We start from the raw sequence: 18,419 nt of genomic DNA on the forward strand, positions 1-18,419 counted from the left end.
GCCGATGGCGTCGGTTACATTATTGCAACCTACGCGAGGTCGTCACCATTGGAAAAATCACACGTTACATGTGCGACTTTTTTCCCGTTGTTCGCACGACATGCGATACTTCTTTTTATTTGTGTTGACTATCCGTCCATAGTATTAATTTCTGCGATCTATGTACATATACAGATTTATTATGCGAAGGTGACGAAACAACTTTCGTTGTCCGAAGGTAATATTTTATTATTATATTATTATATTATTATATTATATTTTATTATATATTATTATTGTATTATATATTATATATTATATATTATTATATTATTATATTATATTTTATTATTATAAGTATACAATGTGCTATAACTGGAACTACTCAGTCGTCATATTTTCTGGATGAAATAACACAATTTTAGTCGTCTGAAAATAATATTTTATTAAACATACGATCTATCTATCTAACATTTCCACGAGTCTGTGTATACAATCAGTCGTTATCATTTTCATTGCTATTTTACCGTGTTCTATACCAGTTGGCTTAATAATCTCTATTAAATGTACAGCGTAAACTGTCTCCTAAACTGATTCTATACCTATTGTGTCGTTATCTTTTCAATTAGTATTTCATTGTACTTCTTATCTGCAAGCTTTTGTGTCGCTTGCAATGTCAATAACCGCCAGCAATTTCAGAAACTGACAAGAATTGAATAGACCGTCAAAAGGGGTTTGAGTTTCGTACCCTCGAAACTGCTCTTAAATTCCAGGCGATTCCGCCACTTCCGGTTCACCGGAACCGGAAGGACCGTCAGCCTTCCGACGGTTGGCGCCGAAAACGTTATTACGGTGTTTGAATGGCATGTGCTGCGATGGAAACGTGCTAATCGCGAGTGTGATTCCACGGTGCTCGGTATAAGAATAACGATGAACGATAACGAAACCCGAGGCAAACAATGTTCGCTGGTAACGCGTCGAAACATAACAGGAGAGGCGAGTTATCTGCTGGAATAGCGCCGTTCGTGACGATTCGGGTGACATCGTGCGGCACGGCGACTACGTGCTAGCCTCTATTAGAGCTCCGACCAGTTGGCTCCGAATGTGTACGGAAACCATGCAGCGACTGTACCGCTCGTGCATGTATAGATCGCGCGGCTGCACACGTACTGCACACATCGCCGGACGATTTTTCCACCGGAAATCTGGGCGAAGTTAACGCGACACAGCCACCCAAACATTCCGTGCAATGTCAAGCACCGTACAATATGATGGGCTGAACGTCTCCGGGAAAACTGACAGAAGGAACGCGTACAAGCTAGCTGTACGGGAAACGAGCATAGGCGAACCAGTGAGAGGAATAGCACCGCCGTCGGGGAAAAGTGGGAGTGAAAGTGGAAAAATACCGTTTTTCGAAATTGCACGAGGGACAGGGCCGCGCACCTAGTGCAACAACCCACGAGGCTATCTGCTGATGGTCCGCGGTGAACGATGGAGCCCGAGGAACCTCTGCTGCAAGGGATTCTGCTGTTACCGCCGCAAGGAATGCTAGGCCAACTCAAGGTTGGTTTCACATCAGCGTAGATTTACAGCTCGCGTCTCGTAGACCAGTAGATATAGTTGCCGCGACTTCGTTTCTTGGCATTGTCTTCGTCGCCGAATGCAAATGATCCATCTCTCGTTATCAGTCATCGTCACCGAGGAATAACCTACAAAGTTGCGCGAGATCGAGTTACAAGACGGTTCTAGTCGTGTTTGAGATCGCGCTGGATGCAACGTGATACACGTCACGCTTGATTCACAGCAATATTTTCTTCGAAATTTTCTGTAATATGCCACAGCGTTTCTCAATCGTTTCCCGTTGCGAATCAACACATTCTCGCGGCATAATTTTAATTTGAAATCGGATTACGCATACTTGACGGGAATGTTTAAATTAATGTTCACAAAAGCTAGTACTCGATTTTTTTGTTTTAACTTGGGAAATATGTAAACAATTTTATAGAAAACGGATTGTTGAAAAGATCTCTGAAATATTTTAACCATGCCCCATAGGTTGAGAAGCACTGATATATTGAATGCTCTTGAAATGTCAGAATTAGATGCAGCTTCTACATGTTATGACATGTTATTCTGTTGCAGAAAACATGGCACAAAAGGTTTTGTCAACTGTTCAGAACCAGCAACTATGGGATCAAGCGTGTGGAGATCTACGATAACCAAGAGGAAGCTATTCTACAGTTACATACACCACGCATCATTACTTTAGATGCATGCATCAAAATTGCACCTAGCAATCAATCGCACGTGTTTACTGTAAGTATCTTTGATGCGTTTGTAATGTATTATAACTGCAGTGTGTTATTATTTCTCTTTTATTGTTTCATACAAACAGGTAGTAACCAAATCAGGGATCCATTATTTCGGATGTTACTCAGAATCGGACATGAGTCATTGGATTACTGCATTTCAGTTGGTAGCATTTAAAGATAGTGTGTCTAACCAGACCATAGAAGAGAACAACGATCTATATTGTACCAGTGGAGAAGGAGTATTTTCGGTGAAAGTTGTAGAAACAGATGCATCCAAACGATGTGGCCTAGAATGTAGGAATTATACTCTAGTAGTGGCTGCAGCTAATATTAAATTAATGGATGGCGATGTAGTTCTATTCACTTGGCCATACAGATATATTAGAAGATACGGCTACAAAGATGGCAAGTTCATCTTTGAAGCAGGTAGAAAATGCGAATCTGGAGAAGGTTCCTTTCGCATGGAGCACAGCAGCCAACAAGAAATCTTCAGATGTATGTACGCAAAGATGAAATCTATGAAGAAATTAATGAACGAAGAAGGTAATCCAGCCATTGAGTGCAACGATGCTCAGTATCATGCTGCCTTGTCTATGGAAGCAGGCTCCAGAGCAGCATTACCTCCCTCCCCAAATAGTTCTGGTAATTTAATTGACATTGACTTTTCAACTCCGCAAAATTCCCAAAAGCAATCAATCTCGTCTTCAAACACGGACGCTAATTTATCTAGTAAACCTTCCTCTTCTCTTCTCAAGTCTAAACCCGCTAAACCACCACGGAAATATGCGTTCCAAGGTTTGCCGGATAAGAAGAACGCAGACTCTGAGTTACCAGACTCGTCTGCGTGTGAAGAATACAAGATGTTGAATCGAGATAATTCGCCGGAGTTGTCCCAGAAAACAATAGGGAGTTCGATATTTGACGACGAAGAGAGACACTCGTACGATTTAGTGGAAGTAAGAAACGATGCGTGGAAAACTCATGGTATCGATACTATACATCACACAGAGCGAACGAATTCGTTGTTACACGATGACAAAGGTAAAGAAAACGAGGATGACTTTCAATATGAAACTGTGATGCCCCTTATATCATCCCAAATCTCATCGAAAAGTAAGTCTAGTATTTCTGATAATCCGATAACCACGTCGACAACTAACGTGTCGAGTAAACCCGTTGATGAATCTGATTACGATAAGCTAGAACACTTCGGATCCGCGAGCAAAATCAATCAAAAGAGTACATATAAATTTGGGAATTTTAACAATGTATCTCAGAATTCACATTCCAATGTTTCGTTAAATAGTTCCGCAGTCGATACTACTACTGCTTGGTCTCATTATGATATTGTGGAAGATATGTCCGCTGTTAGATTAGCAGATGATAGTCACCTCGGATACGGTGTTATTAGAAAAAAGACGAACCAGTCCGAGGCTGGTTCTACCAGCAGTACTGCGGGTCCACAACATAAAGTCTTTAATAATAGTGAATATGCAATTGTATCAAAACCAAAAAGGGTATAAAAGATCAAAAAAAAAATTCCGTTTCGTAAATATATTAATTATTCTTAGTTCAGAGATTTCGAAGATATTCTGATTCTCAAAAACGATAAAAGTAATACTAGTCTACATTATGACTAGAATAATATCATTCCTACCATTGTCTGTATAATGAAACAGTTGCGTTGATATTTTATAATTTTGTTATATATTCTTACATATTCGCGGAAGTGAAACGATATTCGTCTTCTGCAAAGATTAGTTTAAGAGATACTAGTCTATTTAATCATTGTCAATTGTCTAGGAATAGTTAATTATATTAGAAACGAAATGAAATCATCTTTTTTCAAAAAATCGATCGCTAATTTTTTTAAATGTACAACCGACTGATTGCAACGAAATGATACAGGTGCCTTACATCGTAAAATTAGATAAGAAAGTCGAGATAAGTTTTATTAAAATCTGTGCAGAGATTGAGTTAAATTTGCATGTTATTTGAATATCTGGTGTACTTAGAGATATTTAATTACTGTTATTATCATACTACCATTAGTTCTATATTACAGTGATGTAGCAACTTCGATTACAGTTTTGCTTCCACTGAGATCTTTGAAGTTAATGATATTATAAAGTCTTCAAAATACAGAGTTTATATATATTTACATAGATATCTATATACGTGATAAGCGGAAAACAATAAGTCATTCCCCAAGTTTCTCATATATATATTTTATAGACTTATGTATATACTATATAAACATACACTTATAAAGGATTTAACTATGTATCATATTATTAAGTGTGAAACATAGTTTTATAAGAATTGTATTGAATACATGCATACTTGATAGCTATTTATATAAATATTGATATTTTCTTAATTAGAGTTTGCCATAATCCAGTAACTCTTCTACACCATGTGCCAAGGTCTGCCATTCAAATTTATTGATATTAAATTGTATAAGATTACGAAGCCATCTGCACAAGGAAATTAAATGTTAAAAATCTCATCAAATTTTTATGTGAAAAATATTTTCCACCAAACTTTACATATAAGTGGAAATATTTACATTACGTGCAATCTTTAAAAAACGTTTAAAGTATGCATAACACGAAAAGAACATTGTTAGTCCTAGTATTTTTAATCTGAAGGATCAAAAACAAAACTTGAAGTCTTTCGATACTGACCAAACTATCGATATTATTTTTTACATTTATAATAAGATACACGTAATATTAGAACTATAAGTGGTATACAATAAATTTCGAAATATTTACATCAGCTTAAATATTTAATTCTCTATTTGTCCTTTGGACCTATTTCTATTGTCTGTTCCACTTCGTCCAATTCGTCCTGTGAATCTGTTTGTATTATCTTTTCCAGCTCGTCCAATTTTTCCTCTAATCCTAAATACTTTTTTTTATTTTGTGCCATTATTTCAAGGTCCGATTTTGGGGTAATTTCCATATAACCTTCTACGTCGTTCATAACTCTTGTAACGATCTTTTCTTTCTTTAACAGAAATCTTTCTATATTCTTAGTACATTTTAGTTCCTCAAACCATCCAATATTGTCAGCGATCAAATGATTATTTTTGCAGTTGTCGCATCGAACTATAACTACCCCTTGCTCGTATGCAGTTTTTGAAATCAGTTTGCTGCTTCTATGGTTACACTTTTTACATGTAAACTCAAGTCTCATTTTTTTGCTAATCTGACCGAGGATATACTTCTCAAGTCTCTCATCTGTTTTACAAAAATTTATCTGCGTTCGGGAGACGAATTTTCTATCAAAATTAATATCACAACGATTTCTAGGAATCAATAATGTCCGATGTAAGCTTGTAAACTCTTGTGTAATAGCTAATCTATTTACATCTCGAATAACGTGCCGAAATGTAAACATTTTGGCATTTCTTCGTGCATACAATATCACTAGCCACTTTCACACTCCAAAGATTGTAACTTTTCAATAATTCAAAATGATTTTGTAGTATTTCTATCCACTAACTTTGGTCGACACAACATGCGGCACGTGCCTACTAAATGTATTTTTCTGTAACTGTCACGTGATCTAAAAGGGAGTTCACATGCATATTCGGCGGCCATTTTGTTCATTCCTCACATGTGTATGCTACATGTTGGGTGTTATATAAATGTATAAATATAAGAACAAGGCAAACATTTTGAAAATTGAAACAGACTTTTATTCCTATGAAAAATCGTATTATACATTGTTTCCGTTACACTAAAAAGTCGCTTGTTTCGAATGAGTACATACTTGATTGAGGAACATCGGTGGACACGGCCAGAGATTAAATTGTTCTTAAAAACAGACCATTATTCTATGCTTACCATGTTCGATTTTTCTTTTCTTGAATAAATTAAAATGAGTTTCACACAATGACAAAGAAGAATTAAAAATGTCTAATACCCTAGGAATAAGTCGAATCTATTTTATACTAATTTCTTTGCTTCAAAGAAGTTTTTCAAATGTTTCATTTGCCATAAACCCATGACCAAGAGAACCACAGACTGTGTAAGGGACCACCAGAACACGCGTCTATGCGTGCTTTCAGATGTTTGCCGGAAACGTTCTTCTCGGTACTGAAAGAGAAAGAATACAGATGTAATTCAAATGCAAATGATAATTAAGACACACCATAGAACAACCAGTTACCCTTTGATAATTTTGTTCCTTGGTGATCTGTTCCACTTGGTCAAGAAGCTGGCGTATTCTCAGTTCTAATTCAGTGAACTTTTCCTTTTGTGCGATGTTGGCATACTCGATAGCATGTTCACCCACTTGAATGTCCAAATGAACTCGCTGGAAATTAAAAGTAACAACTTATGTTAGATAAATAAAATAGTTCAAGCTCAAATCAACAAAGAAAGAAAGTAAAGATTAATTATTAGAAATCAAAGTCCTTTGGCACTAAGTAAGGAGTAGCCAGGACTACAGAATGTTCACATAAATGCAATTTACACACCAACTGAGTACCACTAAACCAAGCACTGGTGTTGGAATACAAGCAAATAACATGTTCCCCGGGGGTGTGAGAGGTGAATGAAATTCGTCCCTCTGAACTGTACACTCTCGAAAGAATTGTTTTGTCATCCGGATCGCTAACTTCTACGTGCATTCCCATTCCGGGACTGCTGCGGATGAACTCGTCAGCTCGGGGGTCGAATATTTCGACCTTGTAATTTACTGCGAAGAAAAACAGAAGCATGAAACTCAGTATTGTCATTGATGAAATTGAAACAAACAGATGTTACTTTTATTAATTTGCATGTTTCATACACACCGAGGACTGTCGTATCATCTGGAATCTCTTCGATGAAACATTTTCTCTCCGTTTCGCCGATGTGAAAGTATAAACCTGTTCCATACTCGAGAATGCATAAAAAGACGAGGATTACTCCGCCGTGTTTTAACATGATTATGAATCTGCGTGCTTCTGATAGCACGACAAAAATATTGAATTGCGATCAAAATTATGTGAGAGCAGAAATACACAGGCAGAACACGTCACCTGAGAAAGCAATCGTTGAAGTTTGTACGAGTGGCGCCACTGGCCACATGGCTCTGCGTTCTCGATATACGTGTACATAATGTGTAGTTTTTGAAAAATAAAAGAAAATGGACGTCACCTTATTAACTTCCTTGGCTATTGTAATTCTGGTTTTGATTGTGATTTGCATGGTATTCTTGAAGAGAAAACGCGGTACGTTCCTCGCAATTCAATCATATATTTCTACACGTATTACACTAAAATAGTCCTTACAAGAAAACTGGTGGGATTTCTAACCTCTTGGTTTATTTTGAAACAAATATTATGACAGTTTTTCGTAAACTTATTGCTTTAATCATATAGGTTCCATTTTAATATGTAAAAAAATCTGTTACTTGGAAATTTAAGATTTCTCTTATAAGCCGAATTTTCGTTTGTCATAATAAAGTTTTAGGTTATAAATATTAACTTGAAATATTTGTTGCTTTGGAGACACTATAGCTACGGAGAAGAAGCCAGTTAGTGCACAAGCTGCTCCAGAGAAGAGAATAAGAAGGGCAGCGGGCCAAAGAACTACCAGACGTCGTCTGCAAGCAACTACAGTTTCACAGAGTCAAGAAGATGAGAATGCAGAATCGGGGAACGAAGCCAATGATGAAGCAGATGAGAAACCAGATCCATCTGATCAGAAAATAGGAGCCAAGAAGAGGGCAAAGTTAGCCGCTAAAGCAGAGAAGAAGATGCAAAGAGAAATAGCAATAAGGGACAGAGAAGAGCGCAAGAAGAGGGATCAGCTGATTCAAGAGCAGAAAGACAAGCAATATGAAAAGGAACGCGAAGAGGAACAGAAACAGGAAGATGCTGAAAAGAAAGCCAGAGAAGAAAAAGAGAAGAGGGAGTACGAAGAGTACTTAAAAATGAAAGAAGCATTTAGTGTAGAGGATGAAGGCTATGATGAGGACAGGAAAGAGGATGAAGAAGATCTATTAGAAGCATTTGTACAGTACATTAAAGATAGTAAAGTAGTAGTCCTGGAAGATCTGGCTGCAGTCTTCAATCTCAAGGCTGAAAACGTCGTTCAGAGAATCACAGAGTTACAAGCGAATGGAAGTCTAACAGGTGTAATAGACGACAGAGGGAAATTCATTTACATTTCTCAGGAGGAGTTCGAAGCTGTTGCAAAATTCGTGAAACAACGGGGTAGAATCAGCATTGCTGAACTGGCAGAGAATTCCAATCATTTAATAAATCTTGCACCGAAAAATAAGATCAACATGGTGGAGGCAACATAGATTCTTGTATATGTAAAATAAGTATATCGCAATAAATTTATATATTACTGTAAATGTGATACAAGTATCCGTCGAGGAGAAATTATATAGATGTTATTTTATATAGAATTATAAATATTTTATTTAAATGTACATCAGAATCTATTTAAATACAGTACCTGTTTACCTTGCGCATTACTGCGTTTATTCTATATATGAAAACCGAAAAATAATCAATAATCAATAGGCTCTCTTGACATCGAAATTAACATTTTACATGATGAATAATTTTGCCGCGAATATGGTAACATTACGGTTTAATGGAATCTTCCATCAGGAATGGGTGAAACGGGTTACACAGAGATCGCTGTAATAATTCATTGAGAATTATAATAATCATAAAATATTCGTATAATAAACAGTGGAAATTTTATTAAGCAAAAAACTCTCGATCACGGATAGCCCTTTTTATCATAAAACAGCTTGTTTGCTTGAAAGTAACACCTGATGACACCTGAGAGCGATGTTGCGTCAGATTCTAGTTTGTCGTTGGTAGCAAGCTGGACAGTTTTATTTTTTATTTGTCGCGAGATGCATAATTTACTCTATTGGGCACGGCTCGGGCGTTTACGTGGTTACGCGATCAGAGGAAAAAAGAGCAACAGATAAAGTTAATTATTCCTCCATGATCGAGATCTTTGAGAGATCACGGTGTAAAAAGATCGATGTGCCGTTGATTTACGCGACGGGGCCCTTTACGACCATTAGGTATCCCATTCCTCACCCTAAAGTTAGTTCAGCAGCTTCGAGGACTCCCGAAATTTTCCACTCGGTGCTGAGAACAAACGCTCAGTTTGTTTTAGACCGAATGAGATAATAGTCCTGGTCCTCGAGCCGCGTCGCAGCGAAAGAATTATAGTCTTCGCGCTATATACCCGATGCTTATTCTTCCTGATCAGCTGAGCCGATCGACTATCGTCCAATTCTAGATCGGAGGTTGCGGAAAATTTCTGAGATCTATCTTCGTGATGGATCACCATCATTAATTCATCGTCTGAGAAATCGATTTTCACGTCCTGACAAACGAGGTTGTTCGAGTGTCTTCGATTCATTAGCCAGCTAATTATTCACGACATGTTGTTCCGTTAGCAAATATGGAAATAGGATGTAAGGTCTTCGTCGTTTCGTCCACGATTTTCGCGATGACCGGAAACAGAGATCTCCTTGAGGAAAACTCAGATCGACACCCCACTTATTATGCGATCGAGTCACGTTTTTGAATCACTGTACCGATCAAAAATTCCGCCGACCGATCGAGGAGATCGTGATCGGTCCCCACTCGATTTCGCGCGAAGAAGGGGACAGCCGGAGCCTATGTAAGAGCCACGGGATCGCCGGGGATCCTGCAGTCTTCCTGAAGAGTTCGTGAGTTCCAGAGAAGAGTTCCAAAGTTTTACGGTCATCCGTTTTAATCCTCGGTCAAGGGATTCGCATAGATCGATCCTCGAGTTGATCCTGCTAGAGTCTTCCGTCTAGTGTTTCGTGTTTGTCGTGAAGATCTATGTGTCCATGAGGTGCAAAGTCTTAGATTGCCAAGGCAACACCCCGACCTTCTTGCCCAGTGTCAGGTAAATATCGAAAACAGGTTCCCGATTTGCTGGCTGGCCCTTCCTAAGCACAGAGTTAATTAATTATCCACCCGGAATAGTCATCTGAAATAGTCGATCGATCGGACCACGGTCTTTTTAGCATATCAAGCTTCGATGACGTGGAGCAACCGCGCAATGCAATTAATGCAGTTGAAACCTGTTTTCTCGACCCCCCCCCCCCCCCACCACCACCCGCGAACAGTGTCGATTCCGATGTTAACGATGTTCAGCGATTTCATCTCCGATTGTACGATTATGATTTTCTGGTATTTTGATAGACTTGCTAAAAATCTCCGGACTCGCAAGGGCAGTCGACGTGGTAACACTGCAAACCGCTTAGAACTTTTGGTTCTGGTTCATTTGCATCACGTGCCATAGAGTGAGTATCTCTAGACCTTGAGGACTACTATAACACCGAGATACGTAACGGGAGCTCTGTGTAACTTCAGGGCTTCGATCGGAGCAGAATTTCACGTTGGTGGTGTCTCATCGCTTCAGCAAATTCTGAGGATCTTGGAGTTTGTGATCATTCATTCGAGTCGATAGTTGAAGGAAGCTCGAGGACGCTCGAAGGGAATCAAGATGGTCTACACTAACATCGCGACTTCGACGATCAAGGCTGCTTACCCCGACGTCAAGTACTTGTTCCGTTTAAAGCTTTCGTTGGTATCGTCGAAAAATTGGTAGCTGGAATGGTGTTAAATAATTTGTCGAACTTCAGGAAGGACAAGCATGGCCAGGCATCGTCGGTGTACCAACCGCAAACGGCGCAGCCGGCGAAAAACGAGAAGTATGGCTCCTGGGGTCCGATCTACAAGAACAAGCAGAACTTCGTCGACATGCATCTCTGCTAACACGCACTATCACAGCTAATGGTTCCAGCCGCGTCTTCAGGCTCTAAAATAATCGCACCTCCGGAAATCGTGATCATTCCGCCGGAATTTCGACAAAAATGGCGGCCGGAACGGAATCTAACTCGACGCAGCATCGCACATTTGATAATGTATGAATAAACGTCTACACCACCACAATTAGATCGTGTTCACCTTGCCTCGGTAATGATAAGGGAATATTTATAATTAGATTGCTAGAGTTATGGAGATCTATACGATAAGTGGTCCTCCTGTGAGTCACAGTTACGCGAGAGTAAAGTTTTCTCCTTTGTTTTTCATTTTTTTCTCTTTTTTTTTAATTAATGCTGTTCTTGATGGCAGTGTTTGAGCAAGAGACGATGTTAGACAGAGGACGAACGAGATGCCAGAAAAAAGTGCATCGTGCTCTAGTTCCGGCGGATACGACGAAGACAAAGAACTCGGAAAAAATAGCCCGTTCCCTAAAGCCGACTGGGTGTCGGTTAAGATGACGCGTTGGAATGGAGCAGCCCTACCAATTTCCACATCATCGAACACCATACCTACTCCAAATTCAAATTCCACAAACATATCTTGTATGTTTTCCCGTTATACGCTTATTTTCCTTTCGCCGTTTTCGGAACCGTAACACGGTCTTTGGGCGCTTAAGTAGATACTTCCGACTTGGTCAGACACGACTGTCACGTATGCGCTGGTCATTGCTGACCCACACACAGTACAAATAATTAACGCTGACACTGCCGCTCGAATGAGTTGAAATTATGCAAATGCTCATGGCAAATGATTGAGCAAAGTCTAAATATATTCTTGCAACACATGCTCGGTGATACATTTTAGTCAAATTCGACGCTTCATACATTTTCAGTTAAAATTCTCGATCGAATGTTCGAATGTAGTCGAACAAATTTATATTTCCTAAAAAGATATTGCAAAATTGACTGGTTTAATACTATAAATAGATACGACAAATGATGGCAGAATGGAATGGGCTAGAATGCAAAGTTTCGTTCAACGAAATTAATATTTCAAATTCCTGAATGAGAAATGACAAATCTTTTTTGAAATGATCAACGTAGACACAGTCGCAGAACGCACAGAAGATTTCACGTACCAGCGTCAAAGTTCCAACAATAAACATTATTGTCAATGCATAAATATTTTCTATCATAAGAGATTGCAGAAATTTCACTCCATGTCTTACTGAATTCTAAAAAAAAAAAGAAAAAAACATCGACGATCACGTCGAACGAGGAAAACACACGAAATGTGTCCAGAAATAGATGTTTGAAAATTGGCACTTCGTTCAAGGCTGGTGGTTTCGGAAAAGCATCGATTCATCGAAAGCCCATGGTTTCCACCCCGTTCCGGTGAAAATAGTAGGGGGGAAAGCCCCGGGGCGTTTGGTGGGGAAACGTCGGGAGGAAAAAGAAGGCTCCTGGACAAACGGGGAGGACGAGTGCAACGTGGTGCAGTCGTTGAAAGCGCGTCGACTGGCTCGGTCTTCCTCTGAATGGAGGGTCGGGGGAGGAACAGTGCCTCTCGAAGCCGGACGATCCGCGTATCTGCCCACCCTCTCTAATTTATTTATTTATCCGCGAAGTACCGGTGTGACGGTGCCATCGACCGCCGGGGGGAAAATTATTTTTTAACTTCGCGACGGAGTTGTGCGTCGGGGACGGAACACAGGACGGAACACAAGACGGAGACAACAGGAGAAAGAAGGAAAAGTGTCGTTGCTCCGTTGGAACGCGAGATACCCGAGAGAGAGTCGACGTCCCGACGCTGCTATTTCGAGGCTGAAACACAACCGGGTAAGCTTTTGTCCGATAGTCTCGCAGCCGGCTGCTCTCTTTTCGCCGGCGAATTTCAAGTGCATGACTCGTGACCTTTTACTCTGCTACCCTCCTGTCTGGGAAAACGGCTCCTTTTTTTCGGGATTCCGAACTGTCCCCATTCCGTCCCGAACGGACCCTCGATGTGACGTTTTAAATTTGGCCTTGGAGAACTCGCCTTTCGTTCACCAGGAAATTTTTTCAATCGTCATCACATTTTTCTACCGTTCTCTCGTTTGATCGGTATTTGGTCAATGAGAAATCGTTCGCGCGAAGAACTCATTCATTTTGTAAATTAAGCATCGCTTCGTTGTCCAGACTAGATCGAGCTAGGAAGGAAATGGTCGCTTCGAATAATATAAAATAAAACTAAAGAAGCGAGTAAATTATAATAAAATTTGGGTTCCCTTTCTTTAATAATTTTGATAGAAATAGAAGCATATTTGAAGTTGCAGTTTTTTACCCGCTTTTGTTCACAATCGCATAAAATTCGCAGTCTGGTAATAATTTACTTGGTCGATTAACTGTCGCTTTACCGTTCACGATTGCTTTCAATAATTCGTACAATATAATCGCACGAATAATTTCTGAAAATTGTTATCTAACAACACGGTTACACGCATCGACGGTACAACCCTAATTTTCATTTCAATATTCCGCGGCGAATAATTAAGCAATCATTAAATAGAAGTTTCCCGGAGAATTCGTCTGATCGTCTTCGCAGCTGGAAGACATAAATCTATTCTCTTCTTAACGCAGTACTTAACGCCTGAACAAAAAGGTATCGCTCGCATCACGATGCTCTCGCTTTGAACGTCCTCGAGTGTTCTCTTGTGGGTTGAAGAGTTCTAGGGTTCACAAAAGAACACAGTAACCTCTTTTACTGCCGTAACTTACACTAGCCGGTTCTACAGTATTTTACGCCTCTTGCTACAATGTCGAACAAAGTTCCCACCTTGTCCGCAGCGAATTCAGTATCAATGCTGGTGTAGTAAAGCATTTCCCGAGTCTCCGAGTAGCCTAACAGCTCGCAATCTATTTTTTGCCGGCGTCGAGTGGCTCAGAGCGTGATGCCGAAGGAAATCCACCAGAGCAGTCAGCTGAGAGTGCAGGGATTAAATGTCCGATAGCTATTCCCGATGTCACAGAGAACCGTCATATTCGCGTGTCAGCCTAATTGCTTTGCATCCCGATAAAATACTCCGCGGAAACGGAGATAGGTTCTCGTCGAGTCCTCGGCAGGCTTTTTATCGCGATAATCGACCGGTCCGCGGACCGGAAACAGAGCTTCCTTCGCGATGATCCCTCGAACGTGGAACAACGTCCCTTCGCGTGCCGAAGGGCGGCCGTCACGTCTAAATCCCGACGTGGTCTCCCTTCCCCCGTTCCCTCCCTGTCGATGGTAATGCTCGTTGCATCCGTAGGTACCACGCACTCGGTCCGCTATTTTTGTCGGCGGGCCGAACAGTTGCTAGTAGACACCCTCTTGCGAGCAGCCGGAGACGGGACTGAGGAGCCGAGATACCCTCTCCGGCTCTTGGCGCGTGCCCGGACACGCTCGGAGCCTCATTAGCCCTTGTCCTCGAGGAAAAATGATGAATGGCCCGATAAGAATACTACTCGAAAGCCTTTCGGAAACAACGGCGCCACGAATTTCTCGGTCTAGCTTCCTAGCTGACGGGAATTCCTCGGCGGCGCGACCCCTTTCTGGAAAATTCTGCCAGGCACGGTCCATGCTCCAGCTTCTCCGATCGTTATTCCTGCGAATTTGATAGAGAAAATGGGTTTAACATTCGCGCGTCGAGACTTTGTTACACGACTACATAGTTTCTGATAATATTCATTCCGATTTCTCATATGGTTCATTAAGGTTTATAGAGAAGCTAAGGAAGAAGAACTTAAAACAAAATCTTACGATAGACAAATAAAATTGTAGATAATCTTGAATACGTTCAGCTTTATTTTTGTCAAAGTTAGCCGTTAGAGTGTTAAGGACTCAAGTTGCAAATGAACGCATCAAAAGATCGAGACGTATTCATCGCAACGGCAGCCTCTTCTCTAAAAATGGTCCTTCTGATAGCCAATGAACAAACGCAAGAATCAATTATTATACAAAATTCAGATATCAAATGTTCGAAAATAGATCCACACGGTAACCACAGCCGAAGACATTGCCTAATCGTCCGATCCACTCCGTGTACCAAGGAACGTAACTTTCTCGGTCGCCTAATTAAAACTCTTCGGACAGCGACAGTTCCGAAACCAGAGACATCAACCGCATAAAATTTCCGGTAGACTAAAGACCTCTTCTCCCGAACGGAAAATGTACCCGGTGGTCCGCGATCAAAGTCACCAAGCCTCTCTCCGAGGCGCGGTCATTAAAGAAAATAGACGGTCGCATAAATTGCGCGCGCCAGGATTTACGAAACGCAGGGAGGACCGGAAGCGTTTAGGTGGAACAAGGACCCACCGCGCTCCGATTAACAAAGTCCAATAAATTTCCGGGATCCCTGGGTGTCTCGTGTCAACTCGACCCTTCTCGGAGTTGAACGAACTCGGCCGGTCGCCGGGGCGACGACACCCTCGACGTCACCCGAACCGCGACGACGCCGCGTTTTGCCGTCTTCTTCGCCGATGATACCTACCTCTGCCCTTTCGGCACCCACGCGGCCCCGGGCTAATGCAATAACTGCCGGGACCCGGTCCTTTTCACCGTCTCGGGGCCAGTTACCGGCGTGGTTTATGCGCGGCCCCGGACCCACAAGGTGACGAGAACATACGTGGATTGCCACCGACAACACGGCACTTCCTGGTTATATTTAGTCCTCGAAGGAGATCGAATTTCCGACGTCTACGACCCTAGGAATCCGCGACTACCGATGGATCGGTTGTATCGGGCCTGCGACCAACCGGTGATTCACTCGAACTGCCTAAAAATAACGCCATTTTTGCCACCTTTCCCGTTTCTGTTCTATTTCGGACGCGCGTCGACTGATGGCTTATCGGCGCCAACACTTTATACCATTTTCGGGACTCGGTTCACTCGGTTTACGATCTTCCTGTGCTTTCTTATCTCTTTCCTGTCTCTGCGTGGGAATTGTTTTTTTTTCAAGCTGGCGGCTCGATGTTGCAATCGTTGCTTTGATCGTTGCGTTTCGACGCAGTTCTTTCCGAAACTTTTCGGCGAATTCGCTGAAAGTACTATCATAAAGCAGCCTTATAAAGTACCTCAGGTCCATCGACAATTCATCAATTCATCTTCTTCTAACCGATGTCTTCGCACAGTTCAGATCTGAAGACAAAGCTTCTTCTTCGCAACGGTCCCCGAAAGAAGCGATCTCCGATTTTTCTTCATTATCTCAGCGAAGACAAATGAACGTTTGTCAGTGTTACCGACGTTCTACTAGGAACATCGATTTCCCGAAGCTAGTATCCCTGAAATTTTCGGGTCTAAAACATTGGCCCGCTTTCGAGGAACAAATATAGACCGAGTTCAGGTGTCCCCAGCGCTCCGAGACTTTTTCCATCAAACGCCTTTTCTCTATCTCCTTCTCGCGGCTCGTTTTTGTCTTATTGCTCTTCTTCCTCTTCTTCTGGGTTCGTAGCTCCCTAGACCCGGGTCATCTCCCCTGTCTCCTTAAGCTCCCCCAAGCTTCGGTGACTTGAACGCGGGGGCACGCGCGGCTCCGGGATGACGGACACGTGCGCGGCTGTGTACGCAATTGTCAAACTTTACTTACGCCCCCGCGGGGAACACGGAACATCCGTCTGCATGCTGCGCTTCTCGTCTAGCACGTGATCAATCCTAGACCGCCGGGTCGGGGCGCGTGCTCGCCGCCAAGAACGCCTTCAAGCATTTTTGTTTCGTTGCGATGGAAGCTCGCGTACTCTTAATGGCGGAGACGAGTCGGGACCCTAAACTTCCGGCTGAATTGAATGCGAACGTTTTCTGAGGTCGTTGGGAAAATGTCTCTTGCCGGACCTAATGGACCTCTTTGGATCGGTGATTAGAGTTCCGTTTGTAATTAGTAGACAGCGAAATAAAAATTTCATACTTCAATCGCACGAAACAAGAGTTACGCGAAGATGCATTTCTCCTAATATTTACAACGCGGTAAAAATATTCTGACAAGATTCTTACCTTCTTCTAACGTCTGCACCGTTCCGTGTTTCGCATCGCTCATGTTTGCCACAAATGCGTAAACTCCGAACTCTGGTAATTAGTTGCAACGGTAATCTACGGTAGATTAGTAACTGAAATATGGATCTTTATGCAGCATCCACCGACTTCGCCGTGCCGGTCCCACAGATTTCTCCGTTCTACGAATCGATATCGTTGAATCGAACAATGCACGAGCGATGCCGGAATGTTTATTTATTATTACTGAGGGAATGAGCGCGTCTCGTGAGAACTCGTTGACAGGATGCTGACATATCCTGCCGCTAACGTCCCCAGTTATACTTCAATTATACCGAAACGCGTGCGATCGCATGAATTATTTCGTTCCCCGAGGTCTGTCGCTCTGGTCCCATAATACAGAGCGTGCCCGCGCTCCTAATTTATGCGGCGCTGCAATCTCGAAACGAGCTGACGAACAATTTCCCAAGCGGCTAACTGCCACCGACAGATATTGCCGTAGGTTTTTCCCGTTCGCTAAAACGATCGATCTACGAGCATTCTTCCGTGTCTAGGAACATAGTAAATCAGACCTTGGACTAGCAGACCTTGTATCGCTACGCCAGATGAGGGCGTGCTCCACCCTGTTCGCCACGGTGATGTAAATGGAAAACACGTGAGTCGGAGAGAATCGTTCGATAAACGTGTGCCAGTTTATGATCAAAACCGTACAATTTTTCGGCGCCTCACGGAAATAGACCGGGACTTGACGGACACCCTGTATTTACACTCGGCACCCGCGCCACGGGCCTACGTTTCTTCCGATCGCTTCCGTCGTTTAATTTTAGCAACAAATCTCCCGTAAACGTCCTATATTTACCCTTGTTCTGGAACAGAGGGTCCGAGGAATTTCCGCGATGCCCTTGTCCGAATATTAATGGATGGATGTCGCCGGTAGCCAACGTGAACTCTCTGTGATCTCTGACGCCCGGTCGGGCCGCTCGTTGACTTTTGCGCTATTAGCTGCATATTTCGCTGATTAAACAACTGTAGTATCTCTGTTATCGTCGATATCGTCTATTCGTTGTTGTCAAAGCTGTTGTTATTAAACGGCGGATCTTCGTGCGAAATGAACATTGTTTGCATCCGTTGCAAAACGCTGGAGCAACTTGGAACATTCCTTGGTTCTTCGATAATTCGAATAGGTCGAAAGTAGTGTATCGGCGTTATCAATCGAGTCTCACAGATATTATATTTCGAGTCACAGATAGTCGTTTTTTTTGCGACGGATGCACGAAATTCGCGGTCCAATTATTATTCACAACGAAACACGTTTTAAAGCTACGACCGCGATTCTGTGGCTTCGAAAAATC

General features: G+C 41.9%; 5 protein-coding genes across 9 annotated transcripts in view; 3 read left to right on the forward strand and 2 right to left on the reverse strand.

Moving 5' to 3' along the window:
• The first annotated feature begins 768 nt into the window (after positions 1-768).
• Dok (docking protein homolog) lies at positions 769-5,067 on the forward strand. Its single transcript, XM_033485702.2, has 3 exons — positions 769-1,542; positions 2,122-2,295; positions 2,375-5,067. Exons 1-3 carry the CDS (start codon positions 1,471-1,473, stop codon positions 3,812-3,814), a joined length of 1,686 nt encoding a protein of 561 aa, XP_033341593.1. The 5' UTR covers positions 769-1,470; the 3' UTR covers positions 3,815-5,067.
• On the reverse strand, positions 4,500-5,859 carry LOC117229296 (uncharacterized). Its single transcript, XM_033485706.2, has 2 exons — positions 5,069-5,859; positions 4,500-4,768 (listed from the first exon to the last, which is right to left on the reverse strand). Exon 1 carries the CDS (start codon positions 5,694-5,696, stop codon positions 5,091-5,093), a length of 606 nt encoding a protein of 201 aa, XP_033341597.2. The 5' UTR covers positions 5,697-5,859; the 3' UTR covers positions 4,500-4,768; positions 5,069-5,090.
• Positions 5,860-5,974: 115 nt separating this feature from the next.
• eca (transmembrane p24 trafficking protein eclair) lies at positions 5,975-7,248 on the reverse strand. The gene is made up of 4 exons (XM_033485705.2): positions 7,099-7,248; positions 6,781-7,001; positions 6,471-6,617; positions 5,975-6,397 (listed from the first exon to the last, which is right to left on the reverse strand). The coding sequence occupies exons 1-4, from the start codon at positions 7,229-7,231 to the stop codon at positions 6,248-6,250; spliced, it is 651 nt and encodes a 216-aa protein (XP_033341596.1). The 5' UTR covers positions 7,232-7,248; the 3' UTR covers positions 5,975-6,247.
• Positions 7,249-7,357: 109 nt separating this feature from the next.
• Ddrgk1 (DDRGK domain containing 1) lies at positions 7,358-8,771 on the forward strand. Of its 2 annotated transcripts, none has more exons than XM_033485704.2 (2): positions 7,358-7,518; positions 7,807-8,771. In XM_033485704.2, the coding sequence occupies exons 1-2, from the start codon at positions 7,434-7,436 to the stop codon at positions 8,595-8,597; spliced, it is 876 nt and encodes a 291-aa protein (XP_033341595.1). In that variant the 5' UTR covers positions 7,358-7,433; the 3' UTR covers positions 8,598-8,771. The 2 variants fall into 2 exon arrangements, with proteins under 2 accessions (XP_033341595.1, XP_033341594.1); XM_033485703.2 differs by having other exon boundaries at positions 7,360-7,518; positions 7,798-8,771.
• Positions 8,772-10,677: 1,906 nt separating this feature from the next.
• The window catches only part of rols (zinc-RING finger and ankyrin repeat domain-containing protein rolling pebbles), an 87,165-nt gene continuing 79,423 nt past the window's right edge, over positions 10,678-18,419 (forward strand). For 2 of the 4 annotated variants that reach the window (XM_076526538.1, XM_076526541.1), the window contains exons 1-2: positions 10,678-10,863; positions 10,947-12,908. The gene's annotated coding sequence lies outside the window, so the exon portion shown is untranslated. Of the gene's footprint in view, positions 10,888-10,946; positions 12,909-18,419 lie in introns of all 4 variants that reach the window. The other 2 variants (XM_076526539.1, XM_076526540.1) reach the window with 2 other exon arrangements.

The sequence above is a fragment of the Megalopta genalis genome, chromosome 15 (assembly GCF_051020955.1).
Source record: "Megalopta genalis isolate 19385.01 chromosome 15, iyMegGena1_principal, whole genome shotgun sequence".
Taxonomy (NCBI): Eukaryota; Metazoa; Arthropoda; class Insecta; order Hymenoptera; family Halictidae; genus Megalopta; species Megalopta genalis.

Coding starts and splice junctions, on each gene's coding strand:
- Dok (XM_033485702.2), top strand. CDS start 1,471: ATGGAGCCCGAGGAACCTCTGCTGCAAGGGATTCTGCTGTTACCGCCG. Junction 1,543..2,121: donor GAATGCTAGGCCAACTCAAG/GTTGGTTTCACA, acceptor ATTCTGTTGCAG/AAAACATGGCACAAAAGGTT. Junction 2,296..2,374: donor ATCAATCGCACGTGTTTACT/GTAAGTATCTTT, acceptor TCATACAAACAG/GTAGTAACCAAATCAGGGAT.
- LOC117229296 (XM_033485706.2), bottom strand. CDS start 5,696: ATGTTTACATTTCGGCACGTTATTCGAGATGTAAATAGATTAGCTATT.
- eca (XM_033485705.2), bottom strand. CDS start 7,231: ATGTTAAAACACGGCGGAGTAATCCTCGTCTTTTTATGCATTCTCGAG. Junction 7,002..7,098: donor AGATGATACGACAGTCCTCG/GTGTGTATGAAA, acceptor TTTTCTTCGCAG/TAAATTACAAGGTCGAAATA. Junction 6,618..6,780: donor GGTTTAGTGGTACTCAGTTG/GTGTGTAAATTG, acceptor TTTAATTTCCAG/CGAGTTCATTTGGACATTCA.
- Ddrgk1 (XM_033485703.2), top strand. CDS start 7,434: ATGGACGTCACCTTATTAACTTCCTTGGCTATTGTAATTCTGGTTTTG. Junction 7,519..7,797: donor ATTCTTGAAGAGAAAACGCG/GTACGTTCCTCG, acceptor GTTGCTTTGGAG/ACACTATAGCTACGGAGAAG.